This window comes from Mustela nivalis (genome assembly GCF_964662115.1).
Source record: "Mustela nivalis genome assembly, chromosome: 16".
NCBI classification, from domain to species: Eukaryota; Metazoa; Chordata; class Mammalia; order Carnivora; family Mustelidae; genus Mustela; species Mustela nivalis.
This window is the reverse complement of record NC_139035.1, coordinates 39009804-39034981: the sequence shown is the minus strand read 5'-3', so window position 1 is coordinate 39034981 and position 25178 is coordinate 39009804. Positions and strand designations below refer to the sequence as shown.

The 25178-nt window shown below is 34.8% G+C and overlaps 1 protein-coding gene across 6 annotated transcripts in view; it reads right to left on the bottom strand.

Annotated features, from left to right (window-relative positions):
• PTPRC (protein tyrosine phosphatase receptor type C) overlaps nucleotides 1–25178 on the bottom strand; it is a 124778-nt gene that overhangs the window by 19833 nt on the left and 79767 nt on the right. For all 6 annotated transcript variants that reach the window (XM_082701939.1, XM_082701936.1, XM_082701940.1 and 3 more), the window contains 9 exons: nucleotides 24522–24638; nucleotides 19716–19868; nucleotides 18106–18317; nucleotides 13369–13429; nucleotides 7860–7968; nucleotides 7092–7126; nucleotides 4482–4591; nucleotides 3820–3910; nucleotides 3653–3729 (listed from right to left, as the gene is read on the bottom strand). In XM_082701939.1, the coding sequence (XP_082558065.1) occupies nucleotides 3653–3729; nucleotides 3820–3910; nucleotides 4482–4591; nucleotides 7092–7126; nucleotides 7860–7968; nucleotides 13369–13429; nucleotides 18106–18317; nucleotides 19716–19868; nucleotides 24522–24638 (965 nt within the window). The remainder of the gene's footprint in view (nucleotides 1–3652; nucleotides 3730–3819; nucleotides 3911–4481; nucleotides 4592–7091; nucleotides 7127–7859; nucleotides 7969–13368; nucleotides 13430–18105; nucleotides 18318–19715; nucleotides 19869–24521; nucleotides 24639–25178) is intronic.

Sequence of the window (25178 nt, the reverse complement as noted above, 5' to 3'; positions counted from 1 at the left end):
AATTTTAGAAATCAGATTTCATCCTCATCTGGGGTAGTGCAGCAATTTATAAAAGGAATCCAGACATTCTTATATTTTATGTTCTGCCAACTCTTACAAAACCATCTGTTACAATTTAAACCTTCGTACAAGCCGTATATTTGCTTTTGGGATTTTTACTCAATTTCTTTCAATAAATCATTCTGAGATGATCCCCACATTTCTACCTTTTCACTGGTGCTGGGATAGACCGCAGATTCCCTAGACTCCTTCTCTGCCATTGTAGATAAAAGATACAATAACTTTCATTTCATTACCTACATATCTGCTTTTTCCACTCCTATTACCAAAGTAAAGAAGGAGTACAGAGGCAGATAAGATATTGTGCTAATTTCTTCCAAATTATCCCATATTCCTTAAATTTACCTCAGCAATCAGAGAAGCCTTCAGAGAGATAACCTTTGCCCATTCGATGAAATATGGTTACATGGGCCACAAAAATTTGGGGTTAAATCAATAACTTCTTGAAACGTCTATCTCATGACATAGTGTTAGTCATATATTAACTTATTTCACACTTATTTATTGAGGGACTACAATATGTCAAGTAACTATGCAAAAGCTGAAGACATGCTTTTTGGGAGTTCCCAGCTCTGGTGGAGAAAAATAAGTATTAATTCAATACCATAATTACCATAGATATTTGAATAGAGATTATAAGTTTTTTTTTCCAGAGACCACCTAAATTCTTATAAAATCTGTTCTCAATTTTCTTCCAAAAACAATGTGAAACACTATGTACTAAAATAAAGTTAATCAGTGATAGTTGTGAAAGCCTACAGAAGTTACTTACAGAATCAGTTAAAATAGAGGTCAAAATTATGATGCAGTACTCATAATTATCTTTAGACTATGACCTCACATTTTTAAGTGTTTGCTCATTATTATAAATAAGTCTTTTGTTGATCATATTAAAAAGGAATAAAGTAAGACATTTTATTGTGGATATCATGAGTATATGTTGATGAAAGAGGTATTTGTTGCTTGGGATCGAACTTGCAGAGACAACAGTAAGCAAGAATACAAAAATTGTCATGTATTAAACAAAGTGGATGGGAGGCAGGATATATGTATTGGTTAGAGTGCCAACTCAAGGGACAGAATTCTCGAGAAGATAAATCCCAGCTCAGCTTCTACTTGCAAAAATGGTGAAGGTGCATGTTTCATAAATGATCCAAAATTTTAAAGTTTTGCTATAATTTTACATTATCTGTGTGTAGAGGATTGAATAGCATTCTTCAAAACCTCATATCCCGTCAGAATGTCAAAATATGATTTCATTTGCGAAGAAGATCTTTGTGGAAGATGAGGTCCTACGGACTGAAGATGGGCTCTCATGCTAATGACTGGAGTCTTTATGAGAGAAAGGGGGCATAGTGATGTGGAATCACACAAGAAAGAAGGTCATGTGATGATGGAAGCACAAATTAGGGTGATAACAGCTGCAAGCCAATGAAGGCCAAGGATTATCAGGAGCTACTAGAAGCTAGAAGAGGCAAAGGAGGGTTTCCCTCAGATCCTACGGAGGGAGCACGGCTCTGCTGATACCTGGATTTCAGACTTCTTGCCTCCAGAACTTTGAGAGAATAATTTATGTTGTTTTAGGGCACCCAGTTTGTGGTGTTTTGTTATGTCAGCCCTAGGAAACTAACACATCATGTTTATAAGTAAATAAATACGATTTGACCATTTTACCTATTCCACTGAAAGTTTATATATTCACGTAGGTCAAAACAAACTTCAATTTCAATTTTTTTCTTTAAGGAAAGTTTGTGAATTACCTCATAAACCAGCATAGAGAGTAGCATGATATACACTTTGTCAACCATTTGACTGTCAAAACAATTTTTTGTTGATTACTCTTTTGGCGGTCTGTGGAAATAAGCCCTCTTCATACACTGCTGGTGGCATGTAAATCGGTACAACCCTAGTGGAGGACCATTTGGAAATGTCTTTTAAAATTTCAAATGCATATTCTCTTTGACTTAGAAATTCTTCTTTTAGGAATTTATCCTATATATACTAAAGCCCAGTGTAAAATAATGAGTCAAGATTATTCATTGAAGCATTTGTTTGTAAAAGCAGAAGATTAGAAAAGGCATTTAATGTCCATTAATACAGGAAATGATTAACTAAATCACAATTCAGCTATAACCATGAATGACTTATAAAGTCTGAGAGAAAGGTTTAGAAATACTCTATGTCCAGGGTCAGCAAGTTACAACTTGTGCCTGATTGTTTTTTTTAAGATTTTATTTATTTATTTGACAGAGAGAAAGAGAGATTGCAAGTAGGCAGAAAGGCAGACAGAGGAGAGAGCGGAGGAAGCAGGCTCCCCACTGAGACCGATATGGGGCTCAATCCCAGGACCCGGAGATCATGTGAGCTGAAGGCAGAGGCTTAACCCATTGAGCCACCCAGGTGCCCTGTGTCTGATTTTGGGGAAAAAAAATTGAATACATTCACATTGTGTATTATCTCTGGATGTGGCCACTAAACTTCAGACCTAAGTAATTGTGACAGAAGTTTTATGTCCTGAAAACCCAAAATATTTGTCGTTAGGCCCCTTACAGAAAAAATTTGCCAATCCCTTTTCTTGTAGTGATTATATATATAAATTTTTTCTGTGTATACACACACACATATACATATATGTGTATATATATATGTACATATACACATACATACATATATATATAAATCTTACATATGTATATAAAGCATGGCACAGAACAATATGAATATTATGTTAACATTTTTAGATAAAGAAGAGGATAAAAAAGTTGGCATTCTCTTGTTTATAAAGAAACCGGCTGGATCAATAAGAAACAACGTGAAGGTTACCTGTTGGGGTAAACGGAGACATGGGGCAAAAGGTGGATTGTGTGGAAGGAGAATTTTTTCAGTCTCTCTCTATTGTTGCACCACTTAATTTTTAAAAAAAAATTGTGTGGTCCATTATTTATTTAACAATTATATAATAAATAACATTTTTAAATATTATGGATACATTAACCGTATACAGTATTTGGTTTTGGGTAAATACAATGAACACATGAGCCAGGTCAATGAAGAACATCTCTGCTGACATGAAATGTGATACAACTGAAGCATCATAGTTTGGAGTCAGGCAGACCTGGGTTTGAATCCCAAGTCAACCTTTTACTAATTGAACGAGGACAAGGACAACTACTTCCCCAGAGCCTCCCAGCCCTCACCTCTCACCTCTACATGAGCATGAATGGTACACATGGCCAGGGCCAATGTGGGGCTCTCATGAGCAGTATATACATAGACCATTTAATCTAATATCCAGCACATAGTACGTATCAGAATATTTTAAGTATTAGTATCATCTTTTTTGTAGAAAAAATTCTATAAAATACCTAGTACCAATAACAAATAATAACTATACTTGCGGTTATTAATGATTTTGTTGTTTATGTCAGCAATCTTAGGGGTTTACTTCAAACTATTTCTAATAATATTTCTAAAATTTTGCCATGGTAAAGAAGGAACTGAATGGAATGCATAGATACAAGGAAAATGAAAATGGTCAGTGACAAAACAACAAAGATATAAAATCATCTGGCAGTTATGCATTTTTACTCACATCAATATAGCTGGCATTTATATAATTTGACCCTGCGTCTCCATTTATATCAGAGAGTTCAACACGGTTATAATCATCTGTCCAAAGAAAAGAAATATAAATAAATGAAATAATGAAAAATCAAATAGCCTAAATATATGGAAATCCCATTCTCAATGATTACGTACAAGGAAGGATGTCAACATAACGGTTTTTATTCTGGTTAAAGGGTTTTCGAGCATCCTTGATAGAAAACTTGCTGAACACCCGTGGAATGCTCTGAAAGACATAAAGATACTTTGAGTCCAGGCAGATTCAAGAAAAATAATTTTCCCCTTGCCACTTGTCATTTTGAGCAAAAGAAACATCCTAAAACGTATTTCCTTCATGCTGATAAGCAAGCTGTGTCGCGTAATTGAAGTTAACATTGTTAGAAATTATGCAAAAAAAACACAACCAAACCCTAAAAAATGAATGTTGGGCTGGCCACTTTGAGAGTAAAACCCACAAGTGAAAGTAAATTCAGAATTAATTACCACTGTAAAATTCATTTGGAAACACAAACTTGGATATTTACCTAGACTGTAAGTACAAAACTGGCCAAATATGTTTTGTGTCACAACCTCAAAACTGATAATGATACAATGAAGAATTATTTTTGAAATGTTTACTTATTTCATGACTATAAGTATCTCTTCGGTTCTGAAATTTCTTAATAATCTCTGCTTTGACTATGCTGCAGTATTACGTGGGATAAACTACAAAGGCAAATAGTTATGTAATACATTTGAAATGGAATGATCTTGACGATTGAGTAAATTTCTCATCATATATCAAGAGGAGCACGCACCTGAAATTCAGCCAGAAAAAGTCTTCCTTCATCGGCAATCTTCCTCTTGTAAGTTTCCAGCAAAATATCGGCATGGATTGGCTCTACACTCATCAGCTGTTTTTCATCATCTTTAAACATATTAAGGATTCATGACCAGGGTTATATCTATCTTTCAAGTGTTCATACAAATTCCATTAAATTTGTAGCTTGGATTAACCCTTTGCTCCTTTCCTCCTCACACATATTCCATCTGGCAAATCTCCCTTGCCTACAAAGATTCACCTACAAACCCATGATTTCTAAATTTTGGGCTCCAGCCCTCTTCTGGGCTTTATATTAACCTTTCAGACCATCTCCCAGATTTTCCATACAGTTATCCCCCATGTATCTCAAAGTCAAAATGTTCAAAGTAAAAATCATGTTTCCTTGACTCTAGTACTTCAAATCTCAGTAAACAAGATCACCATTCACAAAGTAACTTAAGATCGAAACTTCCACATGATCCAAGATATCCCCCTCCGTCACTGGGTGCTTTTGATCGCTCTGTGAGTGGTCGGGGCAGACAGTCCTCCTCATGCACGCAACTACATCTTCCAAACTCCTCTCCTTGTCTCTAGTTTTTCCTTATGTTGGCTTTTCTTTTAAACTTCCCCCAAAATTAGTCTTCTGAAATACCAACATGAGCAGGTAACTCCACTTGTTAAAAAATTGTAACACTATTATTAGTGTTCCATTCCCTAAATCTAAGGTTTGACTACTTCATTAATAAAACAGTTACTATACTTATGTGCCTATATTATAGTTATTATTTTTTCCTTTTTCCTTTTTTAAGTTATTATGAAATATTGTGCAGATAAGAGCATATGATTTATACTCTGATAGTCAGGATTCAGCTTCATTGGATATTCCCTTCACACTAAACTCTAAACAAGTTGTGCTTATCTGTTATGCCTCGAGGGTACAAAACACATTATATGCTATGCTTTTTTAATAACTTAGTAAGGAGTAAAATATATAGAGAACTACAGTTGTGCATTGCTCCTAAAAAACAACAGTTTCAGAAGAATAAGAGAATGTAAACTGTCACACATATGAAAAATATGTTTCTTCTCTTCAGGTTAATGTTCTCTACAGGTAAAGAAAGAAGATGTCTGTTAGGATTGCACATTTATCTTATTGTCTGTGGAAACAGTCTATCCAAATACTCTTAACAAATTAGCCATGTGCAGTTGTTTCTTTGGGTTGTTGGGGATCTCTGATATTCATTTATTCTGAATTTAGAGCCACCATTGAGGTTAAGTGGAGTTTGGGCAAGTTCTAATGCATGCAAACGGACAATCAGCATCAACTTTGACATAAAAGGCTTCTTTGACCCTTCCTAGTCTGCACGGACACCCTGAAATTCATTCCCCTTCTCTACTTAGGGGCTTGTAATTTTTGTACTCTTCATTCTTCCCTCTGTCTATCAGAACTAACTTTTAGAACATTTTACCTTATTCATGCATGTATTCAAAGACATGTTTTGAATGTCATATACTCAGATAGGTACTGGGGATAGAGCAGTGAAACGAGAAAGAAAAATCTCCTTGTCTTCATATCCCTAGCTTACATTCTAGTTAGGGGAGGAGAGTTATCAAACAAGTAAAATATATAATACAATATCAGGTAGTGATAGATTTTGCAATGGAAAATAAAGTCAAGGAACTCTAAAGAACCAATCAGTAAGCTTTTGCTTACTGATTTAGACCCTGCTCTTACAGAGGAAAACCTGTCAGAAGTTCCAATAAGACAGAGGAGTTCTTAAATTTTTGTGGTCTTGAATATGAGACAACAAATCATTTTCTTTATTGTAAACATAGCTTCAATCTTTATCTCCATCTCCTTTTACCAGATCCAAAATCACATTGAAAGAATTAAAGAAATAGTGTAAAAGTTGAAAAAGAAGAGAAAAAATGGAGTTCCTTTTTCTCACCTAAGTCAAATTGCAATTTTTTTGTCATGCTCATAAATGAGCCTTTAGGGAAAAGCCACCATCCCATCCTGGCAGAGACTTGACCACACTTACCAATTCCTCCTCTATGAGACTTTCCATCTGGTCTTCCATCCACCACTCCCTCATTTGTTGATCTACTGTCTCCCCACAATCTTAGAAGACCCAGATGCCTGCCTTTCCCACTCAGCCTTCTATCTTTCCATAGCATCATATACATTCAATCACTATGGCAACTACCAAATGGTTTTCGTACTTTCTCGATATTTCTGTTTTCCTCTATTAAATTGTAAACCTTTTAAGAGCAGAGTCTATGGCTTCTAATTGCCATGTTTTCAATGCTGGCACAATATTTGGCATATGCTGGGAAATTCATAGTACTTACTGATCTAAATAGAATATATATATATATATATATTTTTTTTATTTATATTTTACATATATATATATAGAGAGAGAGAGAAATAGAGAGAGAGAGAGAGAGAGAGAGAAAGAGAGAGAATAAATGAATTTAAGTTTCATGATTGTATCAACAGAGGAAGTCCAAATTATATTTTTTTAAATGTTGAATTCTTATTTAAAATGAATGGATTCAAATGTGAAGGGGATATTCACCAGTAAAAAATATCTCCACTTACCCCTTTCAACAAGTATAACCTCTTCTTCCATATTGCTGTGAAAATAAGAAATGGAAGGTTATATATTTTTAAAGAAGCATAGAGTTCAGTTGGGATTCAGTTTACGTTTAGTGAATGTGTTGAGGAAGGAGGGCATGTTGACAGGGAGGATAAAGGGGGAAGGAGAAGAGAGGAGGGGGAGGGAGGAAGGGAAGGGGAGAGAAGGGAGGAGGAAGGAATATGGCAGGGGAGGGCGGAAAGAATGAAGGAGAGGAGATGCTGGAGAGAGAGAGGAGTAAAGAAAAATTAAGGGAGGAAGAAACCAACTAGGAGTTGTCTGTCAAATGCAATTAAGTGACTAATTTTTTTTGTTTTTCAATTCTTGTTTTTCATAAAATGTAGCTACATTTTAACAGCTACATATATTCATAACAGCTACATATATTCCCTGGCCAAGGGAATAGATATAATTCCTTAGATAGTTCTCTCTTTCCTTTTTGCCTTTATCATTTCTAGATCCCTCTGACCTACTTTGTACTAAAAGAATAAATATTTATTCATTTCATTGGCTATTATTTTTAAAAATCCATAACATCATTAGTAAATGTAGAAACAATTAGTATTTACTAAAAACCAAGAAGACCGCACTAAGTTTTTGATCAAAAGTTCACTGACGAACTGAACTTCATGCTACTTCCCCTTCTTTACTTAACTGGTTCTAAAGTTGCCCCATATATGGGTGCTTTCATCATTTTTACTATTATTTTTCATTTTGAAATCAACTCTTACCTGGACCTCTTGCTGCGAAGGTCATAGATTTTATAGAGAACAACGAGGAGGGCTAGGAATGTCACAATGATCAGAAATACCAGAAATGTAATCAGTGCTCTAGAATTATCTAGAAGTAAAAAATAACACATGAAGAAAGTTTATTATGACAAATATTTAACTGGGTTTTTTTTAATATCACTTTAAAGTACTTTCATTTGGGGGCATCTGGGTGGCTCGGTGGGTTAAGCCTCTGCCTTTAGCTCAGGTCATGATCTAAGGGTCCTGGGATAGAGCCCCACATTGGACTCTCTGCTCAGTGAGGAACCTGTATTCCCCCCCTCTCTTCCTGCCTCGCTGCCTACTTGTGATCTTTCTCTCTGTCTCTGTCAAATAAAATCTTTTTTTAAAAAAAAATACTTTCATTTTAATATGTTATCTTCTTTTGAAGTTTTCAAAAAATAAAGTTTTTAGAATGAGACCAAATAGAAAAAAATCTTGATTTTGTGTATTTTGCCTACATTACTCAAAACAAACAAAAACACCTAATATTTTAAGGGAATAATTAGAACATAAAAGAGAAACTCTCTTTTCTTCCCCCAGATACTGTTCCTTTATGCAACACAATCCTTTAGGCTTAATTCTCTTTCTTTCAGCATTCCATTTTGAAGGGATAAGAGAGATAATCTAGTTATTACAAATCTCAGAAAAAAACTCACATAGTATAACTTTTGTGCAGAAGCAGATAGCTTCCCAAAAGGATCAGAAAGACTTCTGTTCTACAAAGATAAAACTTCTCATCTACTCACTAAGGCATAAAATCAATTAACCAAGGGACAAAAACTGTTTCATTCTACCATTAGGATTACTTATCCTGATGTAAATTCTCACCAGAGTTTAACATGAAATCATGCCCTTTCCTGGAGAAAAGGAAGACGAAAGAGAATACTAGCAGAGAACACAGGCAGTAAACTCTTTGACCTCAGTAGTAGCAACTTCTTATTAGACACATTACCAGAGGCAAGAGAAACAAAAACAAATTATTGGGACTTCGTCAAGATTAAAACCTTCTGCACAGCGAAGGAAACAATCAACAGAGCTAAAAGGCAGCCTATGGAATGGGAGAAGATATTTATAAATGACATATCTGATAAAGGGTTAGGATCCAAAAATTGATAAAGAATTTCTCAAACTCAACACCCCCCTCAAAAATAATCCCATTAAGAAATGGGCAGAAACATAAATAGACATTTTTCCAAAGAAGATATCCAGATGGCTAACAGACACATGAAAAGATGCTCAACATCACTCATCATCATGGAAATACAAGTCAAAACCACAATGAGATAACACCTCACACCTGTCAGAATGACTCTAAAATTAACAACACAGGAAACAACAGATGTTGGTGAGGAGGCAGAGAAAAAGGAACCCTCACACACTATTGGTGGGAATGCAAACTGGCGCAGCCACTCTGGAAAACAGTATGGATATTCCCCAAGAAGCTAAAAATAGAACTGCCCTACCACCCAGCCATTGCACTACAAGGTATTTATCTAAAGGATATAAAAATACAGATTTGAAGGGGCACATGCGCCCTGATGTTTATAGCAGCATTATCACAATACCTAAACTCTGGAAAGAGTCCATGTGTCATCAACTCATGAATGGATAAAGAAGATGTGAAAAAAAAATATATATATATATATATTCATATATAAATTTGTTTATTACATATATGATGGAATATTACTCAGCCATCAAAAAGAATGAAATCTTGCCATTTGCAATGATGAGGATGGAGCTAGAGGGCTAAATGAAATAAGTCAGAGAAAGACAAATACCATATGATTTCAGTCATGTGTGGAATTTAAAAAACAAAACAGCTGAACATAGGGAAAGAGAAGGAAAAATAAAATAAGGTAGAAACAGAGATAGAGGCGAACCATAAGAGACTCTTAACAGTAGGAAACAAACTGAGGGTTGCTGGAGGGGAGGTGAGTGGTGGGACAGACTAAATGGGTGATGGGCATTAAGGAGGGCACTTGAGATGAGCACTGAGTGTTATATGTATGTGATGAGTGACTAAATTCTACTCCTAAAACCAGTACTACATACACTATATGTTAAGTAACTTGAATTTAAATAAAACTTGGACAAATTTTTTTTAAAAAGAAATAAAAAATAGATGTTATATAAGTAAGTAATAAAGTAAAATTCTATTTTAATAAACAGAAAAAATAATAATACAAAGAATCCTCAGTCAACAGCTCCTCTAAGGATCACAGCACTTCTCTAATCAACTTCTCCTGTTGTCTCACTACAGCTTTGATCAGACTGCTGCTAAGAACCACACTCTCAAGGAAACTCTCAACAAGAGAGGGGGATTCCAAAATAATAAACTGATTTACAGTTTCCAAAATGTGACTAACAGGAGTGCCAAAAGGACTACAGGAAAAAAAAAAATTAGAGCAAAGAAAATTTCTCAGAGATATAAGTCTCCAGGACAACAAAGCCAATAGTATCAGGAAAAGAAATGAAAAAAAGACCACTGCAAGACCAAGAATAAAGAGGAAACCCTAAAAGTTCCCAAGAGAACAAAAATATGAGAATATAGAAAAAGACTGAGAAATGGGAAGGCATTAGTAAGTAATGCTGGCAGCGACTGAGTGGCGGGATTGAGCACCCCCACTGCCCCGCTGCCTGCCTCTCTGACTACTTGTGATCTCTCTCTCTCTCTGTCTGTCAAAGAAATAAATAAAATTTAAAAAAAAGAAGAACAAAAAGAAAGTAATGCTGGATGCAGGAGAACAAAACAGAAATCCTTTTTTAATTCTTGATTTTTTAACTTAGAATTCTATGCCAGGTCAAAATATTGATCAAGTGCCAGGGTAGAATCAAGCATTTCATTTTTATATGTGCAAGCTTAAAATATTTTCTCCTTACACTAGAGAATATATACAAGTAAATTTTTTAAAAAGTTAGATTCAGATGTAGCAAATCTGAAAGAGGAAACTAATGAAAGAAAATTTTACCTCAGCGGCTTAACTGTACACCTAGGGAGTCCAAATCAGAACAAGAAGAAAGGGGCCCCAGGAGTTCAATTGGAAATGTTGTCAAAATATAAATGAGGAAATCTTATGCCGCGGAAGCTCAGCAATACTTTTCTAGTATTTCTGGTTGGCAAGTGCCAGCCCCAGACCTCTCCTGGAGAAGATGTCACTATTAAAACGTCATTATAACTATACCTTGGCTAATTGAATTTAAATTTTTAAAATAGTGTCTTACTGTTTATCTCTAATGACAATGCCATTGGGAACAAAAAGTCAATAAAACTTTTTCTGCGTTACGGAAAAAGGACCTTGGGTTAACTCTCTAGCCCCACTGACAGGAAAATCTGAGAGAAGTGAAATATTACCTGTGTTAAAAGGCAACATTGCCAATGGTGAAAATGATCCCTGATTGCTAATCTGGATTGGGAAGTTTTTGTACCAACTACACGGTCCTGGGGGAAACCCTAGCTTTAGGTTTTCCTGAATGGAGTAACCCAGGGCACATCTCATTTCTGGCCCTGGCCCTGTTGTCACGTCTGGAAGCTATGCCCCTGAAACTATTCTAAGAGATACTGATTCCTTTCTTAACGTGGGGGTTCTAAGCCAGGGCAACTCCCACCCCCATACATGTGGTCTGATTCTCTTCCCCCGCCTCTGAGGGGTGGCAGGGAGGGTCACAGAATGGTTCTCGGACCACCATGCTCACTGCTATCGCCATTGAGGCTGATAGCCTCCCTCATTGGCACCCTGTGTTCCCCGTTCTGTGTCTTTCTGAGTGAAGCGGTCTCACAGCCGGCCTATTAAGATGTGAGTGTGAAATGTCCCCAGTTGAGTCTTTGACCCCCAAGAGTAGGTGCTGCAGCTATAAGCTATCTGCACGCTCGGGGGAAAAAAAAATCAATGAAGCTGTTTTTATTGTAAAGAATTACAAAAGAAAAGTACTTAAATGGTAATAAAATCAAAGCTACTTTGCTGAATTTGGTGGGCATTTCACATTGGGAATATATAGTTTGAGCCTCTGAACAGAAAGAATGAAAACTGTACATGGGCCTTAGGAAAGCAGCTTGGAACAGGAGCTTTTATCTCTTTCCTCTTTTTCAAAGACTTCGGAAAAGAAGGTGTTGGTCATCGTGCAAATGCATATGTGTAAGAGAGAGAGGCTGAGATGCTGCAATGATAGCATCGGAAACAGCCTATGGTTGGTAACACAACACATAGAGATTTAAATAATTTAACTTAATTTACAAGCCAAAACAATGAACCAAGTCTTCTTCCTTCATAGGATCAGGTCAATGGGCAATGTTTATATTAGCTCTAGATAGAGTAGCAATATTCTTGACATAATAGGGAGAGAACTATAAGGAAAACCGAAAACAGAAATGGTGAAAATTCGTCCTCTCCATGAGCAAAAAAGAGAGTGGGGAGTGGTGACAGGTACCTGTTATTTTCATTATCATGATGACATTTAAATTTAAGTGATTTTTTAAAAGATTTTATTTATTTATTTGGCAGACAGAGACACAAGTAGGCAGAGAGGAAGGCAGAGAGAGAAGAGGAAGCAGGCTCCCTGCTGAGCAGAGAGCCCGATGCGGGACTCGATCCCAGGACCCTGAGATCATGACCTGAGCTGAAGGCAGAGGCTTTAACTCACAGAGCCATGCAGGTGCCCCTAGGTGATTTTTTTTTTTCCATCTGCAACTTTATTTTGATTTAAATATGTAAAATATTAATGATAAAAAAATCAAATAGGCATATTGTTATTAAGCATTATCTTGGCTTTAGTTATGTAAATCAGGACAGATTTTTTTCTAATGCCTACTTCTACCAAGCTTACCTTGGACTGACAGAAGAAGATAAAATAAGTAACAATCTCCAAAACAGTACACAAAACAAACATGAAAACCTAATCATAATTTAAGTCTATATAGATAAATCCTCTTGTGAATTATTTTATGAAATCAACAATCCTTGAATCCTTGAATCTCCTAATGGAATTTAAAATATTGTATTTTACAGGGAACAAACTGATGGTTGTCTATGAGAAGAGGGGTGACGGGATGAGTAAAACCAGTGAGGGGAGTGGGAGGCATAGGCTTTCAGTTATGAAATGAATTAATCACTGGAACAAAAGGCACAGCATAAGGAATAGAGCCAGTGATATTGTAATAGTGTTGCATGATGATAGATGGTAGACACATTTGAGGTGAACATAACATAAAATATAGTTGTTAAATCACTATGTTGTACACCTGAAAATAATGTAACATTGTATGTCAACTATACTCAAAAATTAAAAATAAAGTAAAATATTGTATTTTATTTACCTATACATCTTTTTACAGGCAACTTAAAATATTATTTATGGAAAATGTAAACATTTAAAAATTAAATATTAGTATGAATGAATAAAACTTTGTAAATGTTAATATATGTTTCGATGTAAATAAAATATAATAAACAGCCACGTAATGACTTACAAGATGTTGATCGAGAAACTCTTTCTACAGGTCCCTCAAAGTGCCCATTGTTATAGTAGACCTGAATTTCAGTAGTAAAAGAGAAAAAATTTTCTAATGTAAATTTATTTATCATATTGAAACACATATATTACTTCTCATACAATGCTATTTATTTTAATTTAAATATACAGGTTAACTTTCAAGTTGAAACCAAGATTATGGCAACATTTTGTTATCAAATTTTTTTTTTTAAGATTTTGTTAATTTATTTGACAGACAGATTACATGTAGGCAGAAAGGCAGGCAGAGAAAGAGGAGGAAGCAGGCTCCCTGCTGAGCAGAGAGCCTGATGCGGGGCTCAATCCCAGGACCCTGAGATCATGACCTGAGCCGAAGGCAGAGGTTTAACCCACTGAGCCACCCAGGCGCCCCATCAAATATTTTTTAAAGACATTATTTAACAGTGAAAAAGATAAAAGAAATCTCAACCTATTTAGCTATAATCATCATAATAATAATGGTTATAATCAACAAGAATAAGTGAAACTGAATGAATAAGATCCAACACAACAAAATACTCAAATCTTAAAGCTAAAATTCCCTACCTAATATCTTTACATTTTCTTTAAAAGGGAAATTCTATCATATACTGTCTATAAGGGTTATAAATAAAATGCACACACAATTTATAAAAATAAGTAGAAATAAGTATCACAATATTTATAATAAAGTGATATTTAATTCACAAGGATTAAAATGATAAAGATTGGCACCCTCAAGTGACATAGATTAAAATCTACAGTGTTGATCTAACTAGCATAACTATCTGTGTCTCGTAATACTGAATACAAATAAAACCAACACAATTTAGTGATACAAGGAAAGTTGAAAGGAGCAAGAAAGCAATAAGAGGCTTTGGCAAAAAAACAAATTTAAATAAAAATAAATCTGAATAGTGTCATTAAAAGGTAAACATGACAAATTCGGAAAATATATATCTAAGTTTTTACCCTTTGGTAAGATTTGACAAATATAGTACTCACAGAATATTTAAAAACATTCATGATACATTGAGCTATAGAAAATACTTTATAAATTCCAAAAAGTAGGAATTGTAAAAGTTGATTATCTTTTAAAATCTAACAATTAATAATAATAAAAATCCAAGCACCAAAAATGTAAAAACACTCTCCTTAAAAACAGATAAATGAAAAATTCTTCCTAATTGCAGTTATAAATTCCTTGGAAATTATCAATAATAAAAACATTCTACTCTAAAAATCCACTCGTTAAATTTTGTCAGTCATTCAAAAATTAGTAATAAACATCACAGACATGGTTTACAGCCAAAATTTTACCAAAGGACAGTTCATAGATTTCTTTTGTTTTGTTTTTAGAAAATAAAAAAAGAAAGAAATGGAGAAAAAAAACACTTTCAATCCTAAATTACCAGAACATAAAAATAAATCTACAAAAAAGAAAAGTAATAAATTAAGAATGATAAAAACAACTTTATTATTCTATTAACCAGAGATCACAGTGATGATAAAAACCAAAATGACTGGTACCTTGTGATGGCATAAATGTTGTAGTAGAAACAGAAAGAAACATGAAAATGAATTATGGTACATGCAATGAAGAAAGCAGGAGACCATCTTTTGGAGGGTAGGGAAAAATGGATAACTAGATAATAGTATACTAATTTGAATTTGAAGATTGTATTTTAATATGATGTTTATATATATCTTTCCAGAGTAACTTATATTGACAAATGGGAAAAGAAAATTCTAGAAAGAGAGAAGAACATCAAGTAAAGTACGTGTACAGATGTGGTTGAGAAACTGAAAAGAAACGTAGCTTAATGGGTGCTAGAAAAGTAATGGGAGATGACGTATAATGGACGTGAAATGCAATAACAAAATATTTCTTTTACATGGACTATTCCTTGAAAAAATAAATACCACCCTCACAAAGTGTAAAATATGTGTAAAGAACAATAATATTGGAAGAAAATGTAAATGGTTCAGAAGGAATTCCTGTGTTAAAAGGGTTAAAACAAATTATTCAGAGAACAAATCATCCCTATATTAAAGTTATAAAATGTACAAAAACAGGAAAATGTCTCCAATATGCTTTATCAGGTTAGCATAAGCTTTGTACCAAAATATATTAAGAATGGAGCATGCCCACACCTATACCAAATGGCTATGCCCACTACTTCTACCCACTTATTGAATGGTCTCATTTATGAATATCCATTCATAAAGACTTAAAAAAAATTAAGCCATTGAATTCAATAATACTTTAAGGAAATAATACATAACAACAGAGCAAGATTTTTTCTTAGAATATGACATGGTTTAGCATTACAAAACCTATTACTATAATTCACCATATAAACAAATAACATCATGTCATCACAACCATGGCATCATCTAATATAGTACAATAAAAACATGTGATAAAGTTTAACCTATATCTCTGATTAAACAGAGAAACAACAAGAAAATTTATATATTTATATATATTATTACATATACATAAACATTTCTTTAAATGATTAAAGATATGAAGCCAGTTGCCAACATTATATTGAACAGTCAACTTTAGACTGTTTAAATGTCCATCAAATCAGAAATAAAACTGATAAATTTGACTGAATAAAAAGAAAAGGAAAAGTTGTATATGACTTAGTGTTCTAAATAAAATTAAAAAGCAAACTGCTAATCAGAAACAAAATGTGCAACTTATATGACAAAGACTTTCATATCATCAATATCCAACTTCCCCAAATAAAACTGGGCAAAGGAGGTAAAAAGTATGGTACCACAAGACCAATAACAGCAACAACAAAAACCATGTTTATCTTCATCAGTAAATGAAGAAACTCCATTCAAACAAAAAGAGATGTTAATAGCATATTTCACCTACTACACATCAAAGAAAAAGAAGGGCATGCGTGCTCAGTATTGTGAGACTTAACAGCAGTCACTTCATATACTGTTATGGGAAGTGTAATTTGGTAACTTAGAGGGAAAAAAATTATCACAAAAATTCTTAAAATACATGTAAATTATTTTTAAACCAATACATTTATTTCCGGGAATTTATTTAAACTGAAGTGATTAAAGACAGATTCAAAGATTTTTCTGTTTACCAGTAAGTGTGTTTATTGATTATTGTCTACAACAGAGATGAAAACAAGCACAGTTAATAGAATGTGATGAAGCCCTAGGATAGAATCTTACACAGAAATTAAAAATTGCATAGTAGCAGAATATTTAACATGGAAAACTGTCCATGATACAGTGATATGTGAAAAACTGCTGTTCAAAATATTGATAATATATGTGCTGAATGTATATAAATACGCATTACACGTTATGGAAGTTGTGAGGTAATGGAAAATATATACTGGTCTTTGCCCTAGGTTCATGGCATAGAATTCCTGAAATCCTTATAATTTCCCTGGTGATATGAGTGTCTTTCATTCTAATGAGGTGATTAGTCACCGGAACGATAAAGCCATGAGTAGAAGTTTGGAATTTTCAGTCCCGCCTCTCATTCTTTTGAGAAGGTAGAAGGGCTGAAAATGAAGTTAATGATTGATCACATCTTCATGATGAAGGCTCCTTAAAATCTCCAAAGAACAAAATTTGGGGAGCTATCAGGTTGGTGAACACATCTACATCAGGAGAATGGTGCATCCCAACTTCATGGAGACAGAAGGTGCTGTACGTGGGGCCTTCTCAGACATCGCCCTTTCTCTTCATCTGACTGCATCTATATCCTTTATCACATCCTTTAATAAATTGGTATAAATAAATAAATAAATAAATATGAATAAGTGTTTCCCTGAGTTCTGTGGGCCACGCGAACAGACCTGAGGAGAGGGTCATGGAAATGCCCAATTTACCACATTGAACAAAAGTTGAGGGTAACCTAGGGATCAGCTACTTGCAGTTGGCATCTGAAGAGGAATAGGAACAGTCTTGTGGGACCAATCCCTTCACCAGTGGAATCTGCCACTGTCTCCAGATAGGTAGTGTCAGATTTGAATTAAATTGTAGGACACCCAGCTGGTGCCACAAAGACCTGTTGATGTAGAGAAAAGGCTCCACACATTTTGTGACTAGAAGTGTCAGTTTAGTGTTGCATGTGAAGAGAGACATGTGAACAGGAGACTCACAGAGAAGAACACACAAGAGAAGACTGAACTGAGGTTTTCCCCTACAACCAGGAGAAAGACTGAGTTTTTTCATTTTAGGAGTACATTCACGAAGTATGATCAGTGCACAGTAAGCTTATAGATGAGTTTTTTTAATTCTCTATGTTCACCTGTATTTCTTAATATTTATTTCTACTCTTTTCCAACCTCAGTGTACCTGTAAAATATTTTGTAATTAAAAAAGTCATGTTAATAAAGATAAATTCAAGGTAAATGAAAGATTTGACAAATTAATAATCCACTGCATGAAAAATGTTGTGCTTCTTGACAGAGGAGCAATAATTTTGCTTTAAGTAAATCATATTAAAGGTCAAAAATATTCCCCCCAAAATATTTGTTTGAAACCACTGTTTTTAGAACTGGGAATTCAAAGTTTGAAGTCAAATATTTAAGACTTCAAAGTTTGATTTCATTAGACACAGTTTCCAAGCTCACATGAACACTGGTCTTAGTATGATTTACGTATGACATGACAATCATTATAATGTATATCAGTACTATAGTGATTATAGAAATTAAAATCTTACCTCAAATTCATATGTTGTTGAATATTGAAGATCTTCTACAGAGAAATTACAAGATTTTGATTTATTTTCTTTAACATCACCACCTCCAGGTTTGACTTTCAGAAAATAGTAGCCATTGCTGGGGCCATTATATCTGGTAGGAGGCTTACAAGTCACAATTATACTATTATCTGTTTTCAGTAAAGCTTGTAGGTTGTTGACTGGGTCTGGAGCTATCAAAATGAAGAAAGATTTGTTACTTGAATCACTTTGTAAATGCATATTAAAATCACTTGGCAATGTATATGTACAATATAAATTATTGTAAGTGTGAATTTGGTGGTTATAGATGAGAAAGTTATAATAGTACATCCATCAAAATGTTGTGCCAAAACACCTAAAAATAAATCACCTAGTCATTCAGTGAATATTAGCATCTGTGTTGTACTTGAAATCATGAGAGCTTATGCTCTCCCCTACGGGGAGTATGTAGAATTATAGAATAGAAGGAAACAGAGGAAGGTGAAGGGGAGGGGAAGAAAGGGGAAAGGAGAAAAGAAAGGATGCTATGAGGACCCTGAAGGTTTACATACAGTCCAGCACCTGCATTGTTTTAAGATTTTTATTTGTCAGTAATCTCCGCACCCAACATGGGGCTCAAACTCACAATCCCAAAATCAAGAGTTGCACTGTACCAACTGAACCAGCCAGATGTCCCAGCTTCTCCATCCTTGAGAAGCTTATGTTATCCTAGTAACCACCTCCCTGGCTGCATTCTTCGGGAGCAGCGACAAATTATCTTCATCTTTTGTGACTTCACAGAGATTTAGAAAAATAATAAGACCATAAAGTTCAAGGATCTGGACTTTTAAAACCAGAAACTGAATGACCTTAAATTTCACTAAGAGCATTCTGCGCCCAGCCCTAAATGACAAAATTTTTCTTCATAAGCCTGGTGCCAGTGAGGATCTCTGGAGCTACAAATACTACCTTACACAGGGCTATTTCTTCCTTCCTGACTTAGTGGAGTTAACATTCACCTCAGAGATAGATCTAGCTTTAGATCTTGGAAACTATGGAAACATCATACAGGTGGCAAGAGGCAAATGCCTTTGAAAGGAAACCTCAGATGGAAAATGTGCCAAAAAATAAAAGAGTAGGTGGTTCAGTATAACAAAGAGAACAAAATGCCAATAAAATATTATGTTTTATAGGACGTTTTGTGAGGTAAGCAGAGGTCAGCAAGTGAATACTTTGCTTTCAAAGTGAGACATTATTAGGTGTCTGACTACAATTGATATCTCTAGATGATAAAAAAAACAACAGATAATGCATTTCTATCTAAGTTGATTAGGTACCTAAATTGCCTGAAACCTTAAAAATTGTACCTGTTAATATGCCCTCTGCTTCATTCTTACAATTCTATAATGATATATGAGATATACAGAAAACCCAGCATAACAGTTATGAAATTACTGTATTTTAAATTATTATAAACCCTAGATGTTAACACATGTGCCATCTCAATGTGTTTCCTAAATGAAGCATAAAGACAGATGGATTGTATACTCAATAGTTTACACTTTGCACCTTGCCATTCACAGAAAGAAGCATCAAAGCTTAGATCTTACCTGTTGCTGCTGTAGGACATACAGTCTCCACAGGAATTCCATTACGTTGTACTTTTCCAGTGGCATAGGCATTTAATGATATCTTGTAGACTTTATAAGGTACCAAATCTGACAATCTATATTGGGTCTTCGTCTTATCCAGATTTATGCATTCTTTATTTTTATCACGGGGAAAAACGTAAACATTTATTAAGTCATTAAAAGTCAGGATTGCCACATATTTAATTTGGACACTACATTAAATCATTTTTTAAAACATTTTATGTATTTAATTTGACAGAGAGAGAGAGAGAGAGACAGTGAGAGAGGGAACACAAGCAGGGGGAGTGAAGAGGGAGAAGCAGACTTCCCGCCAAGCAGGGAGCCTGATGCAGGGCTCTGAGCTGAAGTCAGAAGCTTAACGACTGAGCCACCCAGGTGCCCCTCTACATTAAATCATTTTGAACCAACTCCAAACTGAGAGATTGAGAAAGATATACATCCTTGGTATTCAGAAGTACTGTATATACAATTATCAACAAATGTATTGAACAAATTCATTTATTATAAATAAACTCAAATATTCAAAAATATAATTTCATATAATTGATTTGGAACATAAAATATTTAACAAGTTCAAGTATATTTGTGAAGGTGGTCTCTTTCCTTTCTGAGAAAACACAGCCCACAATGACTTTTATAAAAGTCTTGAGTTGTATTGTTTTAGAAAGAGTACTTTTTAGGGAGTCTTTTCTAATGTGCAACCTTTGAACTTTGAACAATGATATTAGTTACTGTTATGGATTTGAGGCACAGAATCCACTTAAGGACTAATAACTATGTTGGCATAAGGGATAAAAGAAAGCATTACAAATGAAAGAAGGAGCATTCTGAACGTAGGGACAAGCCTGACGAGGATACCAGATTCTGGTCAGGGAGGATTATGGCCGGTAGGATCTTGTTTAAATATGTTTTGACATTCAGGCAGAAGAGTTAGCATTTGTTGAATTGAAAATTCACTAGCCACCATTTTTGAGTAGCTAAAGGTATCAATCAAAACTTATTAAAAGACAACCAGGATGTAATTAAAGGAAGATTAAAGTTGGCAGCATGATGCTGGCCAGCAATTATAGTGATAATAGTAATAATAATAAGGTTGATGATAAAAGATAATGACTAGGTCATTCTATGTGCCAAACACGATTTTACTTGGTATACATGAATGAATTAGCCATCACCACAATTCTATAGGCTGGCTCTCTTAGTTTCATCCAATTTTACAGATGAGAAAACTGAGCCATAGAAATGTGAAGCAATCAGTCTATGATCTCACAGGAAAGGAGGAACAGAGCCAGGATGAGACCCAAGCATTGAGGTTCTAGGGTCTATGCTCTTGCTTTCCCCACTGTGTATATTGTTTGCTGTGGAAGAAGGGACAAGGTTTGCAGTGGGGCCAAGTTGATTTTGAACCTGGATACTTCACTTCTCTGGTCCAGCTTGACATGCCTATGGATTTGCAGAAACAGTATAAGATCTAACCTGTTAATTTCTTGTCTCAGTTACTTATCAATAGTATTGAGATTGTAGTAATATCTTGACCTTACCATGGAATGCTAAATAATAAGTAAGATAAAATGACTCTTCTAAATTGATTAAATGTCTATTTTCTCAGAAATCCCCAAAGCTGGAGTTAATTGATTTATACCTGACAGCTCAGTTCTATTCTAACCCTAGGGAGAGTTCCATTTGAGGTCAGGAAAGGTGTTAGCTCAAGAGAGGGGCAGGTATAACTCTCCCTGACCCCTCACTCAAAACTTCTACTCACTCCTTATATAGATTGTTAGAACAATACCAGATAAAATCTAAACATCAAGATGCTATTTTCAAGGTCTCTCTGGCTTCCATTTAGTGACCTAATTTTGTATGTTTGCATATGTAACTGACAACCATTCTGCTTCAAAATGATTGATTTATGTACCTCTATAAAGATTTTATCTTAGCAAATTTGATAGAAGTCAAATTGATGATTTAATTTATAACAATGTGTTGTTCAAAAGATACTGCTGTTTGGGATTAAAGTTTTCAGTGCTTAGAAGGGTGGTTGGGAATGTTCATTTCTGATTGCAAAGGGTTTCAAGCTTTGGTTGAAATGTCGAAATACTTTATGTGAATATCTCTGCCTCTTCCACATATTTGAACAATTTTTCTCAGGACTTTGACAGCAGAAGTATAATATGAAACACATTAAGGACTTATTTGACATAGTGCTTGAAATTTGTCTTTTCTTAGAGCAACAGAAACATGAAATTTTAAGGCATGCATGTTGACTGGAAAGGGTTAGAAAGACACTGACTTTCTCACTTGTCACTTCTTTGTTTAAGAAGAAAAAAAAATCCTTGGGAAATCCACAGCTTCTAAGACTACTCTGAAGTATCTTCTTGAACACTATGCCAAAGAGTATAAACCTATTGATCCCCACAGAATTTTGTGCTGGAAGGAGGAAAAAATATCTTTCTTCTTAAAAAAAAAAGGAATACACAAAATTTCCAGCAGCACTGTTGTGGTCTTGAAGGGTACACACTGGTTTCAGTAACTTCTGAAAATAGTACTTGGGGTGCCTGGTTCTCGGGTCCTGAGATTGGACCCTGTGTTGGGCTCTGCATTGAGCATGGAATCTGCTTCGGATTCACCCTCTCCCTCCCTCTTTGCCCCTCCACCCGCCCACCCTTCACACACACACACACACACACACACACACACACACACACACAGTACTTTGGATATAACAAAGCATAGATGGCTTTTTCCCATTAGTGGGGGAACGTCTTGTCACTTGTCATCCTTAAGTTAATATAAAATACACAGTTTCTCAAAGTAGCTCATGCTAAAAATATGAACAACACAGTAGCCAAAAGACCACAGTTCAAGCTGTTGAATTTGAACATTTATCAGAAGTTCTGTGATCCTGAGTTGCATCACATGAACAATGGCTACATTTATTTTTTCAGAGTTATTATTGAAATGCTTAACAAAATCTTAAAATATTATGAAAACACCCAACGAAGAGGAAACTAAGTCAATGTAGGAAACTATATTTTCGTTCTCCTTCAATATGTAGCTTTCAGAGACACTGAAATGATTGGATTATGAAATAATGAAATCAAATGTAATGCCCAACTAAAAAGCAATATAATCTGCAATAATACTTCATAGACTTTACTCCTGTGGATTTTTAATAGTGATATTACTTGAAATAATGAAAGTAGTTAAAATACTCATTTTAACAATGTTAAAATCCTATCAACTCCCTGAAAAAATTGAAGAGGATCTCATGGCATATGTTTGAGATGAATAGAACAGCAGAACACCTTTCTTCTTATGACAGTTGATTTGGAGGGAAATGGAGGAAAATATGAAAGGTGAAATAGAAGGACACACATAGCCTGATTTGGGCCAGCTCTCCCTTCTTTTCCCCCCAATCCTGTTCAAATGTTACATTTAGATAGCCATATATTTGGTGGCACTAAATATAAAGGAGATGTACTAGTTGCAAAGAAAATAAAACTAAAATAAAACAAAACTTGTCAGACAGCTAATAATTACATCCTCCTTAACCTGATTAATAAAGTAGACATTTTTTAAAAGCTGTGCAGAGTACAAAGGAGCAATAAACACCACTCATAAATTTTTACCGTATACTCTTCCATTCAAAATACTCCATAGGAGAGAGTTTGGAAAAGGAAGAGTACAGTAAGGAACAGTGAGTAGACTCAGAGAAGAGAAAAGAAAGCCAAACAATGTGTTCATACAGAATCCAAACCAAGGAAGTTTGTACAAGAAGGGTCTGAGCAAGTATCTAATTGTCTTGCTGTTTTGTCTTCCTGTAATTTCAATTTTCTTTTCCCATAGATATAACTTTTGAAATTACCATTATAGCAAGTAGAAGGCATGTATTTCTTCTCCACAGCCTTTGAATCCTCTTAATTTGAAAATGCATGTGTATTTAACTGTGCTTTAGTAGTTTCATTATTAAGAGTCAAACAACCAGCAGGAACAATGTTATCAAAATATAAACTAATACGCTAGAAACAAGCCATTTCAGAATTTTAACTGTATGTGGGTTTCTTTCCTACCAAGCAAAGAGATGGAATTCTGTACGATATTCAGCTCAGGCCTACTTTAAGCTACAAGTAAAGGATTGGCAAGTGAGCTCTCACATGCTGAGTTGGCTGGGCAGGGGCCCAGTGATGCCTACAGTTTTCTACAAGCATTTTGGATACTTTAAGTTATCCAGGAGATGTTTTTTTCCCCTTAAATAGAGTCTCATTTGGAGGGCTCATGGCTGAACTGGTCGTAGCACATTTTTTGAATGACATTTATTTCTACAAAGTCTAACTAGAACTATGTTCCAAGATTCCTCTGCCATTAAACTGGCTTCCATGGCTAAATTAGGCAAGGTTTCCTATTTATTCATCCAATATTTTGTGCATACCACCAGGAGCAAGTTTTGAGAGGTATTTGTTTTTTTGTGAGCCTGAATAAGGAGTTTGAACCATGCAACTTACATAATATTTGGAAAATAATAATGAGTATTATTTGCAGGTATTTTTTTTCTCCAGGCTTTGGAGTATAAAGATTTGAACTAAAACAGATCAAGAAAGACAAGCAAATATAGGGGACGTTCTAGGCATTAGTCATGTCAGAGACTGGAGAGCCCACAGAGAGTGGAAGACATCACAGTCACTCACTAGCTCAACCCCCATTTCTAGCTTTTTTCACTTCCGGAATTTTCTTTCCTGATATGGAATTATATCTTACACAAATTACCTGTATTCTTATAACAAAGAGTATAATTATGAAAAGTATCTGTAGGGGGTTTCCAGGTGAGCAGGATGCTAGTTGCACTTTTATCACTGCAGTTAAAATTCCGAGGTGAGCCTGGTCCTGTTAAAAGAATAAGAATATAAAATATGAAAAAAAAGACATGGAAAAAACCATTCTTCCTATTATAATTATGATGATCAATAACCATATTTTAACTATGAATTAATCGTGAAATTAAAAGAAAGACATCTGGTCTTACCCAATTTGCTTTCGAGGTCCCTTAACAGAGGAAATGTCACTCTAAAGTGGCACCGTGGACCTGAAAGAGTCCACTGACCTGAAGACCTCCAAGAATATCCTCTTCCTCTTATATATATTATGATTCATCTTGGGATTTCTAGATTCCACTGTGCTGGAAATCTGTCATTTGTAGTACTGATAAACTTAATTGTCATTATTTGGAAGCCTCCAATAACTAGTAATCATAACTTGAGATGGAGAATGTAATAAATGCCTAGATCAAATTTATCAGGTACAATTTACAGTAAGACATACTAATTCGAGGTAAAAATGTATGACTTTTGACAAATATATGTATCTACCTAACCACTACCACAGTTAAGACCTAAACTATCTCTATCATCCCCCAAAAGTTCTGTG